Genomic DNA, 19,073 nt, shown 5'->3' on the forward strand with positions numbered 1-19,073 from the left:
ATATTGTATTACTGCTGCATCCTGGCAGATAGTGTGATAATTGTTGGTAAAAATGGAGAATAGGAAGGGACCTAATATTGACCCTTGTGGGACCCCTGTGGTGATGGGAAGCAGTAAGGATAAGTTATTGTCCCACCATACTGCTTGTTGTCTTCCTTGTAGGTAGTTCTCAAACCAAGCCAGGGTTTGATTGCTTAGGCTGAGATCTGTAAGGCATGTATCAGTTTGGGATGATTGACCACATCAAAGGCCTATCGGTCCAGAAATATGGCAGAGGTTAGTTTGTATATGTGTGTTTGTTTTGATTGTTGAGGTTTGTGAAGGAAAGTAGAGCGGTGGTAGTGCTATGAGCTGGCCTAAATCCATGTTGTTAGGAGAGAGAAGTTAGTTATTAAGCAGGTATGGCATGAGTTGGTGGTGGATCCATTTCCTAAGTATTTTGGCCAGGGGAGACAGAATGGCTATGGGACAATGGTGAGATTGGTGGAGGCTCTGCCTTTATGGATGGGGATAATATAGCAGGTTTTCCAGATGGGTGGGATTGAGGTTTCTGAGATTGATCTATTTAGTAAGATGAATATCGGGAGGCATGTTCATTGGCAGCCAGCTGAAGGAATTCACCAGGTAGTCCATCAGCTGCTAGTGAGGTAGGTTTGAGTTTAAGTAGCAACTTTTTGACATAGTCAGTTGGGATGGGTTGCAACTGGAAGGTAGTTTTAGGTTTGTCTATAGGCTGTGTGTGATTAATGGCAGTGGTTATAGGCTGTTTTTGAACAAGGTTAGAAATGGTCTCAATGAAGTATTTGTTAAATGCATCTGGTATATTTTTTAATTTCATTAGAGGAGGTAGGAGAAGGGGTGGAGGGCTGGCCAGGGTGGAGTATGCTGTGAATTCCTGCCCAGAATTTCCTGGGGTTGTTTTGGTGCTTGTTTTCAGCTCCAGGAAATAGTTCTTTTTATCTAGGAGGACTGATATTTTTGTCTCATTTCTGAGCTGTTGGAATTGTACCTTAGCTGCTGGGCTTTTTGTGGCTCTCCAAGTATCCCAGGCTTTGTTCCTTCTGAAATTTTCTTTTTAGTTTCTTTGTAAGCCAGGGGGCTGTTTTTGCTTTGAGTTCAGTGATACGAGGTGGAGCGTGGGTATTTAGAATACCTAGAAAGGTGGTGTTGAAAAGGTTTATGTCTTCTTCTAGGGATAAAGTCTTTAGTATGTGCCGGTTGTGGTGTTTTAGTTCAAGTTTGAATTTGTTGAGGTCAAAGTTTTTTGTATTGTGGGTTATTAGTGATCTGGAGGTAGGGTTGGATTGGGTTTTGAGTTTTAATAGAAAAGTGGGTTGATGGTCGCTGAGGGAGTCAGGGAGGTCACCTGCATGGTATGGAGTACTGCTCCTATTTATTAATATCCAGTCTAGGAGGCTTTCTTTAATTTTTGGTGTTCCTAGTCTAGTGCTACTTTGGATAATTTGTGAAAAATTATAGAGGTTAATATGGTTGGTGGGGTTTAAGATTGAACAGGTATTCCAATCTATGCTAAATTCACCAAGTGTAATGGTTTCCTGAGGGAGGTATTGCTTTGACCATTGTAGGAAGGTTAGAGTAAGACAGGAAGTTTGCCATCTGAAGTTTGTTGCCCACATTTTCTGTGTCACTATGGTGTTTTATTTTTTTCTCAGCCTAGTTTCAGTACATGGGTCAGCCTTCTGACAAAGCCATATGGTTCTGCCTTTATTGGACTTAGAAGACCATAACAAGATGAGTTCGTGTTTTTTGTTGGTTAGAATTCCTTGATACTTTACTTAAAATGTTTTATTGAGCTCCAAAACCCAGTTATTGCAACAAAATGCTGTTCCCACATTTTATGCAGTATTTAGAAAATTTTGCATTAATGGACTCACAACTAGCATTTCTTTAAAATTAGACATAATGGCTCTGTGGTCTATGAGCTCTTGTTTAAGCAGTGCATATTCAGAATACTGATCCATTATTACCTCACTTAGTGCTCAAAGTAGTGCAGACAAGCCCAGGTAGAACTGGATTCCTTCTTATGTCTCAAGTGAGAGATCAAGGGTTAATGCATGCCTTAAAATTAGGACAGGTGTAGGGATGTGTATCCAAGTCTGTAAGGAATGGAATTAGAACAGTACTGGTTTGATTATTTTGTGAAGATCTTAGTTCTTTTGTAAAGCAATGGTTTAATGTAACTAATACTAACAGGGTACATAAATTACTTTTATTAGCTTAAATATGTTTTTTATTATCAAAGACCAGTAAAAATTTGTACACTGGCAAAATTATTAGCCATTACAAACAGAGGTGCCTACCAAAAGTTAAAATATTTCTGACTAATGATGTGAGTATGTTGATCCATTTTGCTGTCTTTAATTCTGGAAAGGTATTCAACCAGTTGTATCTAAAAATTATACGAGGCACCTTTGTACTTACCCAGTCAATAAAGTGAAGTAACTACATAAATGATGAAATAAATAATTATAGTCTGTAGTAGACAGTCATTTTTTAATCACTACTCCGTAATACAAACTGCACATTTTTAACACCAGGCATGGTGGGAGATGCATGTCATTTTGAGAAAATTATGCCCATTAGTGTTTTAAACTAAATCTGTCAAAAAGAAAATAAATGAATTGCGATGATAAAATGCAGTTATAGATGGCTTGAGGCCAGGAAAGCATTGACTTTTGCTCTTTGTTTTAAGGGTAAATGTGGTGTTAATACATTTCACACCTGCATTACTGACCTAATATTGCCTCCTCTCCTTTCAGATTCATCCAGTCACTGGAATGGTGATTAATATTACAGACCTTAAAGCATACATGCAGGTAACAAACAAAGCCATACTCTCAAGTAAACTTAGGTGGAATATTTGGATTGTTTATTCACAGCAACAATAAACCTGTGTAAATATTGTGCCTACTTATAACTTGTGCTCCTTTGTAGAACTTTTGTAATATTGTTCTTATTCATCTGCACGACTGTGATTGTTTTCACCTGGGCTATGATTGTGGTCACTGCACTTCTCTAGTAAACAAACAAAAATAAGTAAGTACACCTGAAAGTCAGTAAAGTGTCATATGCTAGATAATGTCACTGAAATTTTACCAGATGTGAAGATAATTCTTAAAATGTGTACATCTGCTATTTTTTGCACTGGTAAATATAGTACATATTTGTGATGTCACCTTCTCATATATTCATATATTAGAAATGTGTCCAGCCACATAACATTCATAAAAATAGCTGCTTCAGATGAAATAAGATCCGATTGTTGGCTTCTTTTATATATATATATATATATATATATATATATATATATATATATATAAAATATATGTATATATAAATATTGTGTGTATATAAATATATATATATATATATCTATGAGTCACCTTCATTTGACTGACAACTAGTACTTGCAGTACACTGTAAGGCAAATAACAGGGATATGTCCTCTTCCCCAATGTAGTGTGACCCTGGAGTTAGTATATATAGGTAGGGTGTGTGTGGAGGGCACAGCCCCACACACTGAGGGGTGTGGGGGGTGAAGCCCCCTGCCTAGTTTGGTTTTAAAGAACAATATAACACAAAAAGTACAGAATTTAAACCAAACTATGTGGCAGGCTGTGCCCCCCACACCCCCCCCCCAACTATATATACTAACTCCAGTGTCACACTACATTGGGGAAGAGGACATATCCCTGTTAATTGCCTTACAGTGCACTGCATGTATTACTTGTCAGTCAAATGAGTTGTCAGTCAAATGAAGGTAACCCATATATATATATATATATATATATATATATATATATATATATATATATATATATATATATATATATATGGGTCTACTTTGATTCACTGAAAACTCATTTCACTGAATTTCAGTTCACCCTCAAAAAAAATCGCTAATAGCTCATTTCACTGAATCACATTTCACTGAATGTAAGTACTGTTGGACAATTAAAACTTATATGCCCTTTTCCCCACTAGTGTAATCCTGGAGTTAGTATATATAGTTGGGGGGCACAACCCCCCACATTGGGGGTGTGTGGGGCGTAGCCTCCTGTCTACTTAGCTTTTATATTTATGACTCTCATTTCACTGAAAGCTAACAATATAAAACCAAACACCCCCCATTGTGGGAGGCTGTGCCCCCCACACCTCCCCAACTATATATTCTAACTCCAGGATTGCACTGCAGTGGGGAAAAGGGCATATACATTTTATTTACCTAACAGTACTTACATTCAGTGAAATGTGTTTTCAGTGATTTGTGCTTTCAGGGATTTGGTGTGAGTGTTTTGAAATTCAGTGAAATGAGTTTTCAGTGAATATATATATATATATATATATATATATATATATATATATATATATATGTGTGTGTGTGTGTGTGTGTGTGTATAGAAATGGTGTAGATACATTTGGGTCTACTTAAAATGATCTAAACTCACTAATATTTAAACACTTGATATCTACATAAAAATAGCTAAATTCAAAAATATCTAAAAGCAAAATGTTGACAAAATTGAGTTATACAAAGGAAGACTGTATGCCCTTTCCACACTGTTGTGCAACCTCAATCTTAGTATATTTAATTATCAAGTGATATGGGGGTGCAGGGGGCGTAGATTTGTTGACATTTTGTGTTTAGATATTTTTTGTCAATATTTAGTATTTAGATGTGAGTTTAAATTATTTTAAGTATACCATTATATATTTTTTTTCTTTCACAATTGTCCATAGTTTATCAGCTCCTTGTTGTCCCTGTATTTGGTGATTTAACTTGACCACTGCCATGCTAACTGAAATGGCATGTATGGCAACTGCAATCCTTTAGAAGTGGTGTATGCATAATATTCCTTTGGTGATATTCCTGCTAGCATGCACTGATCAGTTTCTTCTTTTAAGCCATGTTGTTTTTGAATATTTATAAGGTCTTCTTCAATTGACTTTTCATCTAACTCTTTTAAGGCACTGACTTCTGTATCAATATGTACATATTCTGGAAGTTCTTTTCCTCTCTGTGCTGCTTGTTTTGCTAATGTGTTAGCTAATGCATTTAATCTGAAAGTTTCACTTGTTGGTTTCTGATGTGCTTTTACCTTTAAGATTATTGCCCCTGCTGGTTTGACATTGTTATTACTTTATATATATATCTTTTAATACTTCAGCATGTCACAGTGGTTTGCCTGTATTGTCTACAAACCCTCGTCTTATCCAAGTGTCTGTGCACAGTCTTAAAGAATTTACTACATAGGCACTGGTTGAGAAAATGTTAACAGGATTGTAATATTTAAGCACATACATTACCACCTCTAATTCCATCTACGAAGACGGATGGCTTAAAATTGTCAAAGTCAGATGCGAAAAAGGGTACATCAGGTACTATTATGTTTTCTAAGCAGTTATGCTGTTTTCCTTCATATCTCATGTGATATGACAAATAATGTTTGTCCCCTGTCTGTATGGTGACAGTTTTCATTCCAAAAAGTGCCATCCATTTTGCAAAGACTGCTTGGCAAATACCATCTGTGATTTTATTCATTTCAAAATTGTCTACCAGAGCTTTTACCACTTGATGTGGTATTTGTACTATAATTCTAGAAAACATGGTTAAGTACTCAGTTTGCTTAATACCCCAATTAATGGCTAATAATTGTTGTATGCATGGGTGGTAGCCCAGTTCCACTGGAGTCATTTTATGGCTACAGAAATGACTGGACGTAATGTTTTTTCCATCCTGTTGTCACTACTATGTGGCCATTCCTGTATTAATACAACAGATAATGTCTTTTTTCCATCTTCTGCTTGCAACACAAATGGCAGCTTTGGTGTGGGTGCTATTAATTCTGTGGCTTGTGCTAACTTTACCTTTATTTGTGAAAATGCTTCATCTTCATGAGGTCCCCACTCTAAAAGGGTGGAGTCCTTTTGTTCCTGCAACATTTTGTATAGAGGAGCAGCCATAGCTACGTAATCCCCTATAAATTCTCTGTTGTAATTCATGATTTCAATGAATTTATGGAAATCTGCTGTTAATGGCTTTTCCATTTGTAATATTCCTTGCACATGCATTGGGCAAGAAGACCTTCCTGATGCTTTTATGATAGTACCTAGAAACATAGTTTGTGTCATAAACTGAGTTTTTTCACTTTTGACCTTAAATCTTGCCTGCTACAGAGTATGAAAGGCTTTTTAAGAAGCCGCACATGCTCTTCCACTGTTTCAGACTGGATTAGTATGTCATCAATGTAATGTAACACTGAATCATTTTTTCCAGCTGTTGCAGAAATGGACCCTACCATCTGGTGAAAAAATAACTGGACTCTTTTGAAAGCCCTGAGGTAATCTTGTCATGACATATTGCTGATTTTTAAATGTAAAGGCAAATCATGGCCAGTCTCTTTTTATGAGTGGTACTGTAAAAAAAGCCATTTGCTAGATCTGTTACTGTAAACCACTTACTTTGTGGCTTAATATGTGCAGCCAGCTCTGGAACTCCCGGAATTAAATGTGCTCTAGAAGTTGTGTACTGAGTTACTTTTCTTAAATCAATGACAAATTGGTAACTACCATCTTTCTTTTTAACTAGCCAGATAGGTGACTTTATGGGACGGTTGCCTTTTGTATGATTCCTTCCTTTTCCAATCTGCAGTACATTTTTCCATATGTTCTTCTGCCTCCCTAGGAATAAGATACTGTTTTTGAAATGGAGGTATGTAATCCTGTTCACTGATCACTGCCCACTCCCACTGGCATTTCCAGCTTTCCACAGGTTCCTTGAACCACAGGTTTGGAAATTGTTGTTGTAGATATTGCCACACATCCTCACTGTCTGTATTTACATGTCCTGTAGGCTTGTCAGGTTTCTCAGGTAGAGACACTGCACAGCAAACTGCACTTACCTCTCCCTCTCCTGTTTCCCTGTCACCTACCCACAAAATACTATTAGGTAAATCAGTTACTATGCCTAAAGTTCCCAAAATATCCATACCAATAATGTTAGTTGAACAAGATGGATGCATTAAAAATGCACCTTTCCATGTCTGTCCTTCTTGGTGAAATTTTTGTTTGGCTACTTACTGCATAGCATCCTATGCCATTAAATACAGAAATGTAAACCTTTTTGTAGGATTCACAGATAACTATCTGTTAATGACAGATACTGCTGCTCCTGTGTCTAATAAGACATTTTGCCATAGTGACCCCTCTACCCAGATATCAATCAGTGGTCATCCATCTCAGCCCTTTTTAAAGGTAGTCAGGAAAGATACCAGAGTAGGGGGGGGCACACCCCTGTTGTAAGAGAATCCACTCATCCTCATTTTTATTGTCAGCTGTAATGTGGCACACTGCATGTTTTTGTCATCTTCCTCTGTATCTTAGTGATCTACATATTTAGATTTTTCTTTACGTAACTGCTACCTAGCTATGTCCTCTGCCTGCTCTTCCAACTTCCAAGTATTTTGGATTTACAGGCAAAGCTGCCTGAAAATCTATGGGGCATACTTCCCCTTTTCCTGTGTATTGATGAACCTTATAGCTGTCTTTACCAATATTGTAAGGTCTCCGTGCATTGACTTGTTTTTTTTTTACTTGTCTTATGAATCTTTTGTCTCTGTTTTTGGAAACACACCCAGTTCTTCCTTCTTTTTATGCCAAGCCCTGTAATGATCACAGTCTTGCTTAACATGCCCTATTTTTTTACAGAAAAAAACATGTTGGTACTTTTTGTTCATTACCTGAGTTTGATCCCGGTGCTGGGGATAGAGAAGCAGAAAGAGCTGGCAGTACTGATGCAACTCTTTCTGCTGGTGGTTGGTCCTACCACCATTACCTTCCTTGGCTTTTTACTTCACTGGTTACATCAAACAGCTCATCCTCTTCTCCTAGTACAAAGATATGGTGTGAGTATAATGCCCCATCATTGCCCATAGTCTGTCTCCACATTAGTTTTTGTACCAAATCAGCATGGGTATATGAATTGTCTTCATAAATGCATTTAATATCCCCTGGAACTGTTTTTGTATTTCTGGTTGTTGCATGTCCCTGTCTGTCCTTTGATATATGATCTGAAAGGCAAGTCTAAAGTGCTCAGCTTGTTCCATTAATTTTTCTGAGATGGTGATTTTGAAATTATCTAACAGCTTAGCTGTGAGAGGCTGCCCCTGTGTGTATGCCATGAGAACAGCTGTCATGTGTCCTACTTTACTGTTTAACTTGCAAGTATCTTGCTTTAACTGAATGAAAGTTAAATGGGAATAAAATTCAGAAACATCTGAGTAATGCATCTGTCCATACATCAGATCCTGCAGTGTATTCTACCCATTCTTCAAATGCAAGCATGTTATAAAGTATGCCTTGCTTATTCCACTGTGATAAACTTTGTAACAATCTAGAGTGTGTATACAGATCAGCTGTAGTTCCCTGTTATATGATTTCACTTGGCTTTATTTTTCCAGTTCTTCTTTTTTAACTCTTCTATTCGGGCATTAGCACATATTAGTTTATCTTGAACCTCACTGACCAAATCCTGTTTGGTCTGTAACTGTTGCTTAAGGTCTGACATTTATTTTTTAAATTCTTTACAGGCTTTATGATACATTTCAAGATACTCTTCTTTTGATTACAGGGTCCATATGCACTTTTGACACAGTTTTTGTACGGCATCTCTGATCTCACCCTGTCTGTCTCTTAGAAATTTATTAAACTCTTCTGTCAATTTGTCATGAACCTCATCCCTGCCCTTATCTGTTTTTTCTTGCATATTAGCTTTATTCCACAATCATACATTCTCTTTAAAGCATGCAATGAGATCTACAAGAGATTATGTCAGTAATTGATTTGACAGTTGTTCTAGCTCTGAAATTTGCATAGTGACATAACTTTTTAACATCTAGATAAGAGCATTAGCCTATTCTGCTTCTTTATCATCAGAAGATGTTTCTTTGCAATTTAACTTAACAGTGGTCTTAACTGTATTTTTATGGCATTATACACAGAAAGCAGTTTCACATGACTCACACAATAAATATTTACTGTCATACCACACATTTTTCTGTTGAAGATACCATTCAATGTTACCACCCATTTACATAGTGCATGCACATCAACTTGCCCTAATAAGGTTTTACATTTACCAATATGTTGCCTATGCCAATTCTGTAATCTTTCCCGAATTTTATCAGGTTGTTCTGGCACATTAAGAGTAAAGCTTTGTTTACACTTTTTACTGGCCTCTCTAATGGCATCCATACTGAATGTGGTACAGAAAGATTTCTTACCATTTTCACAGAGACACAGTTGGCCAGTCTGGTTACTGTAAATGGTTGGAAAATTTCTGTAGTTACTCAAAAAACTGGTGAAAAGAAGCTGGCAACTGCAGATTTGAAACCTGGGAATAAACCGACTTGGAGAATCTATGCACTACGACCATCCTGCATGGCAGTCTCACTCTGGATCCAGACGTCTGGGAACTGTACTGCTGCAAACTGTAGAAAACTGAAGTGCTCCTATTCAGGACTCAATTACATACATAAATGTTAGTTACTGCACCTTTACTGGAAGTCACCTTATACAAGGCACCATTCCCCCTGTGTTCAAATACAGGCTAGGCTTGCCACTGAAAATTTATTTATGATGAAGCTGCTGCTGGAACCAAACTCTGATTAATGCACTGAGCCTTGTAGGCTGTTAACTTTTTGGGTACTGTATTAACTTATGTGCAGTTACTAATAAAATAACTTATCTATGTAACAGATGACACATACTATACTGTTACAGTTTATAGCTTTAATATCTCAGGTTTAGTGTTTTTGTGCAAGTATGGATGATGACTTTCCATTCTCCATTTACCTTAGAACAAACATGTTCCTACATTTACCAGATCTAACAAAAATCAGCTCTACTATCATTTACTTTCAATGTCCTTTATATACATTTTTCTGTGTCATTTGGATCCTTTCCATGAAAACAGTCTGTTGACAATACTATTAGAATTTGTTTGATGTCATGCAGTCCATTGATAAGCTAATTTGTGTTATGTTTCAAGGTGAATTATGTGTCAATCTTAAACTTTTAGGGAGTCATTCCTGTTAGTGAACTTGTTTCTGTCTCCGACCAACCCTGCACCTCTGTTTCTTATCTGTAATTCTCCTTGAAACTTGTACCAGACACAGAACATTTTATATTATACAGTAGGATGCCAAACTATACATATTTCTAACTAAGAAAAGTTTAACCCTTTTGTGTATATATGCTAACAAACAGAAATGTACATGCATTTAAATGTCTGTATTTTACTATATATAGTCTAACAAGCAAAAGTGTACATGCACTATTATAAGTGTCTATATATTTCTAACAAGAAATAAAGTTTGAAATTATTGGAAGTGAATAAGAGATGGCATCTACCCTGCAGCCTTAATACTTTAATGATTTAATAAATAGCATATAACTTAGTTTTATAGAGAGATAGCCAGTACACTTTATCCTATGGCTAATAGTTAATGTCTTCTTAAAGCATACAGACTGTTTTTCACATCTGAAAGGGGAACAGAGGTAAGAAAAGAACAGATTCCACTAAGTATAAGTGGGACCACAGTCTGTAACATACACTTTAACATGGGTAAGCTTATTTTTTAGGCTAGGTAATGTCTGTAGGTACAGTTGTTGATTTGGGGCAATCAGGCCTATCTGGAGGGTTACATTTCATTTTTTGAAGATGTACATAGTTTTGAAATAGGTTTGTTCTAAGTTAGTATGCTATGGAGGTGTTCTGAAAATGTATTTAGTTTTTTTTGTTTGTTTAAGGGTTTTCATTAAAACAAAAAAGTCTTGAAAAATGTGACAGGTTTAAATGGTGATGACAAGAAACAACTGCATAAAAGATCATCCTGCCAAACATTAGTGTGTGTATGTTACATAAAAGTTGGAAATACACATTCCAAAAATCTATCAAGTATAATAGGTGGAAACAATTGCTTCTTCTCATAATGGCTATGCTGTCCATATTATGTTGGAACATAAGTGACCTTACAGGTATAAACAAATAGGAAAACATATTGAATTCTATTAAGAAATGCAAAGTGCAAATAGCAATGCTGGAGGCAAATTTGGAAAGAAATGAACATGTGAATTTGATAGCAGAAGGATTCCAGGATAGATATTCAACAGAGTATCAGGGACAAAGGAAAAGGGGAGTAACTGAACTGTTTGCTAGAGTAGCTCCAGTAGTGATAGAAGAGAAAAAAAAAGATAATGCTAGAGTTGTGGTAATAAGGGACTATTGGCAAGGGATAAAGATTACTCTGGCATGTATATATTCTGCCAAAAACTGCTATAATGGAGCTTGAGAGAAATTGTTGGTAGGAGAAAATCAGCTTTCAGCAGGAAATATTACTTTTAGTTGGGGACAGGTACTTGATTTGCAACAGTGAGGATGTATTTGGGGTCCCAGATGGGAAAATATAAGAGGGTAAATTTCTGAAGAAATTTATAGAAATATTTGGTATGGACGTCAAGTCTTCACTATTAGGAAATGAGAGAGAATTTGTATATTATTCTGCAAGGTACAATAACTTGGCTTGACAAGATAGAAATTATATTTTACAGGAGTATGTGCATTTAATTGAAGCCTTGACATATCCAATAACTATAACAGATTGGGTCTATATTATATAGTTGAAGCTTTAGGTAATTGAATACCTAAAGCTTGACACCTAAACAGCGAAAGCTGTAAACATTGAATGACCACTTCCGCAAATTCTTTCATAGGGAAAGAATTTGCTTGGCCAGAAAAATAATTCAAATCCTAATTATTGAGTTTGGGGCTTCTCCCCCCACACACACCCATGTGGGGGCTTCCCCCCACACCCCCCTAACTAAATATAACAACTCTGAGATCGCTCTAAAGTGGAGAAAAGGGCAGATTCCCGATAACAGTAAAGCAAATTCTTTCCCTATGAAAGAATTTGCGGAAGTGGCCATTCGATATTTACAGCTTTCGCTGTTTAGGTGTCGATCTATAGGTATTCGATTACCAAAAGTTTTGATCATCTAATATAGACCCAACAGATAGTATACCAATAAAAGCTAAGATAAAAATACAGGCTAATGAAGTAAATATGAGACAGTGGTGCTTTCACACTTACCCAATAAAAAGAGAGGAATTTAATGAAAGAGTCATCATCATCACCATCAGCCCCCTTTTTCCCATTTTTCTACATGGGGTCAGGGTATCGTTTTAACTGTCACCAACTCCCTCGATTCAGTGCCACACTCCTGCCTTCTTCAACACTCATGCCTGACTGTCGCAGATCTTTTTTCACACAATCCATCCATCTCTTTGCTGGACATCCTCACTACATCTTATCTTCTTCCTGTCTGTCCCAAACCTTTCTCTACTTTATATACATTTATTTTATGACTTAATTTAATGAAAGAGTAGTGGAAATTAATCAAGTGTTATTATAGAAGATATACATTTCTTTAGAAGTTGTAGTTGGTGAGTAGTATAAAATGGAATTAAAAAAAAAGAAGTAATAGGAATTATTTAGAAGAACTGAGAAAGGTTAAAATATTACAGAAGAAAGGGAATCTCACAGAACAAAAGGCATAACTGCAGAATGCTAAAGGGAAGATATTGGAGTATCTGGATAATATGCATGAGTTTGGAAAGACTGCAGTCAAGCAACTATTTTTATAACTCCAGAGCACAAAACGTTTAGCACAATGGCTTAGGCAACAGAAAGTAGAAAGGGTTGTTGCTGAAGTTAAGGAGCCTATAACAAAAAATAAATAAATAAATAAATAACCAGAGATCCTGTAGCAGTATTAGAGATATTTCAGAAATGTTATGAAACTGTATATAAAGTAGAGAAATGTGGAAATCAGAAAGAGCACAAATGGAAATATTTGTGGAAGACTTAATTATGCCTAGGTTAGAGGTAGAGGAGATTCAACAATTAGCAGCTAAGAAAGGAGGAGATAAGATAAAAATGGTGATGTATAATCAATCTGCTGGAAGTCTCCAGGAATAGATGGTATTTTTATAAAAGTTTGAATTAGGAGGGAGGAAAGTGGCAAAGACCTGGAATGTTTTAACAGTATTTTTAAAGGAGGGGAAGTACCAACATCTTGGAAGAAAGTTGTCATAGCTGTAATACCTGAAGAAGGTAAAGACCTATCAGACCCAGCTTCATATAGGTCCATTTAAATTTTAAAACATGAATATAAGTGCTTAAGTTTATACTAGCTAAACAAAGGGCAAAGGTGTTGCCAAAACTGATAGATATAGATCAGTGATGGCGAACCTATGACACACGTGTCAAAGGTGACACATTCCACGATGTTTTGGGTGACATGCCAGTGATCACCAAAACCCAAGTTACCAAAGACATTGCTTTTGCATTCGTTGCTCATATGAGCTGCACTGAATTCTTTTGTGCCTGGAGGTTTTGACAGGTCAAACCCAAAAGGTTTGCCAACACTAATATAGAGGAATGTGGTTTTGTGAAGGGGAAGGCAAACATTTGACAGCACAAATAGAACAATGATGATCCAGAGGGAAGCAGAATGGAAGAAAGTAGTGCTATTGTTGGTGAGTCTTGATGCAAAGAAAGCATTCAACAGAGTAAGCTGGGATTTTATGAGTAGGGCAATGTAAGTAGTTAGATTCTCTGATCCAATAATAAGGTTAATTAGGAGCATATATAAGGGATCAGATGTAAGAATTAAATTGGAGGGTTCTTCTCTGATAAATTGTGTCTGAACTGAGTAACCAGGCAAAAATGTCAGCTTTCCCCTTTATTTGCTTTATATTGAGAGCCATTAGCAAAGAAAATAAGGGACTCAGAAACTGAAGGATATAATTGGTATGGTAATTAAAACAAGTTGACTTTACTTGCAGATTATATTATTTTGTACCTGACAATATCAGTGTTGTGGAACATTTTGAGACAGTTTCAAATCTTTTTTGGATATAAAATTAATGAAGATAAAACAAGGGTTATAGCCATAAATTATGTCCCCACACATGAACTGGTTCAGCAATACCCATATTTATGGGAACATAATAAGATGAAGCATTTAGGATTAAAAAGGCTTATGCTATGGCAGCTAAGGATATGTAAAAAGAGACTAAAAAGATAATTCAAACACTGAGAAACTGGAAACTCTTGTTTCTGGATATGGATAGTAAGATATACAGGCAGTGAAAATGTTTATAGTTCCTTTAGTCTTATATGCAGGTCTGGCATATTTTTATCAACCAGAGAAGAAGTTCTGGACAATAACTAATAAAGAGTTGACAGATTTTATCTGGTAGGGGAAGAGGTAAAGAGTTAAGTGGGAAAAGTTGATCCTTTGAATAGAACAACATGGTTTAAGATTACCTAATTTGAAGTAATATTTCAGAGCTACACAATTAAGTCTCATATACATAACAAGCAGCCAGTTATAATTCAAAGTGGAAAGGTTGATGATGAAGCAAGGGGAAAATTCATGAAATAAGGAGAAATTTAAATTTTGGATGCAAATCCTTAAGGAAAGTAATAACCATACAGAATATTATATTCAGAAAGTACAAGAATGGAAAAAGCAGATGTTGCTGATAGGAATGACTTCAAGTAGGGCTACAGAGAATAGACAAGATGGAGCTGGAATGTACTGGAGAAAACTAGCAGAATAACCAAGGTATTATGAGCAAATAACTAGAAAGGGACAGGGAACAGAACGGGATGAGGCCAAGAAGGCATTTAGACTGGAGGCTAGAGAAGTGAAAGACCTGCACTGGTAGAGTTTTCAGTTGAATCTAGAACATAAGCTGCTGTTAAACAGGATAATTAGCAGGGTGTAAAAAAGATTGCATAATAACTATAAGAATCAGTTAGAGGAGGTTAGAAAATGTATGGCTCCCAAATATGCAACAAAGTCTAGAAAGTTTAGGAACTTTGCTTAGAAGTGTTTGCATAGATATTTTATACCCCATGCAGACCTCAAATAAATTTTCCTCAGGTGGATTGCAAATGCTATTATTTAGCTGACAGATTTTAAAAATTCTCTGCAGAATACTCTGTAAGAAATATTGGGTAAGCAAATGGGTATAACTAAGGAAAATGATGCTTTTAAGCTGGGCCACAGGATTTGAATTTCCTAGACATATTAAGGCTTTGTTACATTTAATTTTGGTAGCTGCCCGGAAAGCAATTCCAAGAAAATGGAAATCAAATGTTAAGTCAACTGTATTTGAAGTATTACATATTGTAACAGACATAAAAGAACTTGAAGTAGGAACTTTCAAAAGGGGAGGAGTAAATTACATATAAACAAATGGAAATTGTGGCAACAATACATGCATAATATTCAGGGGAGGAGTAAAGTTTAAGGGAAGGCAGGAATTGAGCAATTTATATAATGCTGGACTGAGGATAGTTATACAAAAGAGCATGTGTGATGTATAATATATGTAATTGGAAATATGTTAATATGATTTGTTCTGTAGGGAGGAATGTTTGCTTTAAGTGATAATTTAATATGGTCTTAACAAAAACAGTAAGCATAACACAAATGAAAAGATTTACAGGTAAATATTTGCCAGAAAAAAAATTTGCCCATTTAAAAAAATGGAAATATGTAGAGCATTCAAGCATAATTTTGGGCACTTGTGTTTTAACAGGAAGTTATTCACTTGTCAAGACAAGGAAAGAAGATTTTTGTAGCAGATTTATTTCAATATTTAACTAACACAAGATAGGATTTTTGCCAGGTCAGAATGTAATAGCTCATAGATAGCAGCATTTGATGTATCTCTGTGGTTGTTAATGTTAGGAGCAATATTAATAAAGTGTTTTTCTTATTGGAAAATTTGTGTAATTTCCTCGACTGATTTTTTTTTTTATTATTTGTGAAACATAGTTAAAGAACAATGGCTGGAATCCAGTTATCAGAGTATAAACATTTTTACTGTAACAAAACAGTCTAACAAAAAAATCAGGTGGAGTTTTTATGATAGGGATTAAATATTGCTATAAGACCTGTATGTGTGTAAGGATAACACCAGTAGTGTATATTGTATAACTGTGAATAAAAATATAACCCATGAACATGTAATTATTGTTTGGGTGTATAGACTACAAATAAAGTGCTGATGACCTAGAGGAATTCATACATTTCTTGCATGAAACTCAGGAGGGAAAAATCCTATGGGCTAGGGACTTAAATTTACTGGAAACAGACAAAAATGATATTGATTTAACATTATTAAGGAAATTATTTGCAAAGTTTGTTCAGAACAACTGCCTCAGATTGTAAAAAACAATGCACAGAATATTAGTAACAGACTATATGGAAGCAAAACAGTCACTACGTAAAAGTAATTGAAGTGATGCTTTCAGTGGAAAAACTGCAGAAGGGATGTGGCAAGATTTGAAAGAAAATATTGTTTGAACGCAAAATATTAAAAAAAAAATGTTTAACATCAGGATCTAGGCATACATGGTAAGGAGAATATATTTCCATAAGAACAAGATACCTGATTAAGGTAAGAGACAAAAAATATAGGAAATGTAAAAGAGGCTGAACTATAACTTTGAAAACTGAAATAAACTAGATAGACAGATAAATTAAACATAGTGTGAGATAAGATGAAGAAAATTTTGAAGGAAAGTCTATATAAAGACAAAGAACATATTAGGAAACTATTTTATAGATACATAAGATGTAGGATTAAAGACATGCAAATTGATAAACCGTCTATAGATTCTAATGTTTATTCTCAAACACAGCAGGTTATAGATATATTTACAAAAATATTATGCAGTGGCTCCACAAATTGGGTGATAGATTGTTTTAGTTAAACATCCAGGTAACTTCAGATCTTGAAATTAAACTAGAATATGTTGAAAAAAAACTATGCAAATGAGACCCAAAGAGCAAGGAGGAAATTAATAATAATGACCTGAGAACACTTCAACATGAACTTACAGTGCCATTATATCTGGCATTCATGGGGAGATTCCTCAGGTTCACCGATATGCACTTTATATGTAAGGAAAAGGGGAGTGGGCAAACTCAGAGTCATACAGACCCATAGATTTACTTTCATGTTGTGAAAAATAATGGAGAAGGTTATTGTGGATAAATTACTGCCAGAAATGGAAAGTTTGGAACTTAGCCATATATCAGCATGCATATTTTGAGACTAGATCTATGACCACCTACAACATGATGTTCTGTAACTGTATAATAAGAGCTCTAAATGAAAAAATTGTGCCATGACATAATTTATGTAGACTTAACTTCAGTATTTGAGAGGGCAATATGCAAAACACTGGTCAATAAATTAGAATAAATAGGTATTAATGTAATTTTGATAAACTGGCTAACTGCATGGCATACAGCTAGGACATGGCAAGTATGATACAGCAATTGGACAGGTGGAAATTCTGGGTTGCAGTCAGGGCATCACATAGGACTCTACACTAGGTCTGTAGTACTTTAGGTTTTATCTTCAGTATCTGTCTTTATCTGAGGTGTTCTACAATTTTTATGCAGATGACTTGAGAATGAGTAAACAGATTATATGTGTTACAGATAGGGTACATCTGCAAAAGAACTTGACTAACTTGACCATTTGGGTACAGGAGAATAATATGCTGATAAATACATCATGAGCTAAGCATATGAGATTTGGGAGACATGGATTAAAAGGTGACTATTTAATGGAGCGCACAGTGATTGAAACTGTAGATTCATTTAAGGAGATGAGTATGTAGATATATCTAGCTTTGAGTTTTTCTAATCATACCAACCAATTGGCTAATGATAGCTATATAAATATGGGTTGAATAATTCATCTAGGAAATCAGAAATGATTATATCAATGTTCTTATTTACATTAGAACTAAACTAGAGTATGGAATAGCAAAATGGATAATTATAAGAAAACAAGCGTGAGTAAAGTGAAAGAGTACAGTGGAAATATACCAAAGGCATACATGGATGTGAAAATGTAAGTTATTGTGAAAGACTTAAATATATGAACTTGTACAATGTCTGTTTTATAGATATCTAAGAGCAGACCTTATTCAGGTATAGGGCATTTAGAGTCGGCTACCTCTGGGAATATTTGCAGTCATCAAAAAGTAGTAGTGAATTGACACAACCTCTATAGGAAATTATATAGGAATAAGAGGTGTACTACAATTGAATCTCTGAGAGAGTACCTGATGAATAGAATAGACTGCCAAATTACATTATAGCAAGCACTAGCTTAGATATTTTTAAGAACAACCTGGACAATTATTATGGCAATAAAGTTTCGTATATTGGCAAGTAGAAGAACATTATTGAAAGTGCGTGAAATATTTATATGTATGTCTATATGTATCATGGAATGATATCAACTAGAACCCTCTCAGGATCTTGTCTTTATCAGATGTCATTTACATACCCTCAGACAGTTCTTCCTCAAGATGGATTCCATCATTGATCTTAGAAGTGGCATCCCAAGTGCAGCAAGATCAACCACCAGCAGTCCATGTTCTAAAGGTGTTAGGCTTCATGCTAGCATCAATTTGGATGGTGCCCAGTATCAGGCTCAATATGAAGATTCTGCAGTGTACTGTCCATGTTCACTGGGTCCATTTGTCCCACCAATTGCATTACCAGGTCAGACTGTTTCACATGGTCAAACAGAGCATAACATGCTGGTTGAATCCAACCAGCATTGCATGAGATTCACCTTTTTCCAAATCCATACCACTAGAAAGTAACCACGGATGTTTCTGCCCTTGGGTGGAGGGGACTTTGTGTGGGAAAGATGGGTCAAGTTTTGTAGAGTGTAGAAGAGCCTACCCTGCACATTAAAAGATGAGATCTGCTTTCTAGCATTGAGCATTTCATAAACAAGCTCCCTTTCGGTGCAGTCTCCATACAATCAGACAATATGGTAATTGTGTGGTATCTGAAAGAATGAGAGTGATCCAGATTCTGCCCATTGAGTAGAGAAGCAATGAGAGTATAGCAATGGGGTCTGAACTCGCAAAGCTTTCTAA

At 35.8% G+C, this 19,073-nt stretch overlaps 1 protein-coding gene across 2 annotated transcripts in view; it reads left to right on the forward strand.

Moving 5' to 3' along the window:
* Positions 1 to 19,073, forward strand: part of PTS (6-pyruvoyltetrahydropterin synthase) — a 364,058-nt gene that overhangs the window by 268,576 nt on the left and 76,409 nt on the right. The window contains exons 5-6 of one of the 2 annotated variants that reach the window (XM_044056292.1): positions 2,781 to 2,837; positions 10,541 to 10,578. In XM_044056292.1, the coding sequence (XP_043912227.1) occupies positions 2,781 to 2,837; positions 10,541 to 10,578 (95 nt within the window). The remainder of the gene's footprint in view (positions 1 to 2,780; positions 2,838 to 10,540; positions 10,579 to 19,073) is intronic. The other variant, XM_044056291.1, reaches the window with a different exon arrangement.

This window comes from Protopterus annectens, chromosome 14.part0, assembly GCF_019279795.1.
Source record: "Protopterus annectens isolate FY-2018-M chromosome 14.part0, PAN1.0, whole genome shotgun sequence".
NCBI lineage: Eukaryota > Metazoa > Chordata > Ceratodontiformes > Protopteridae > Protopterus > Protopterus annectens.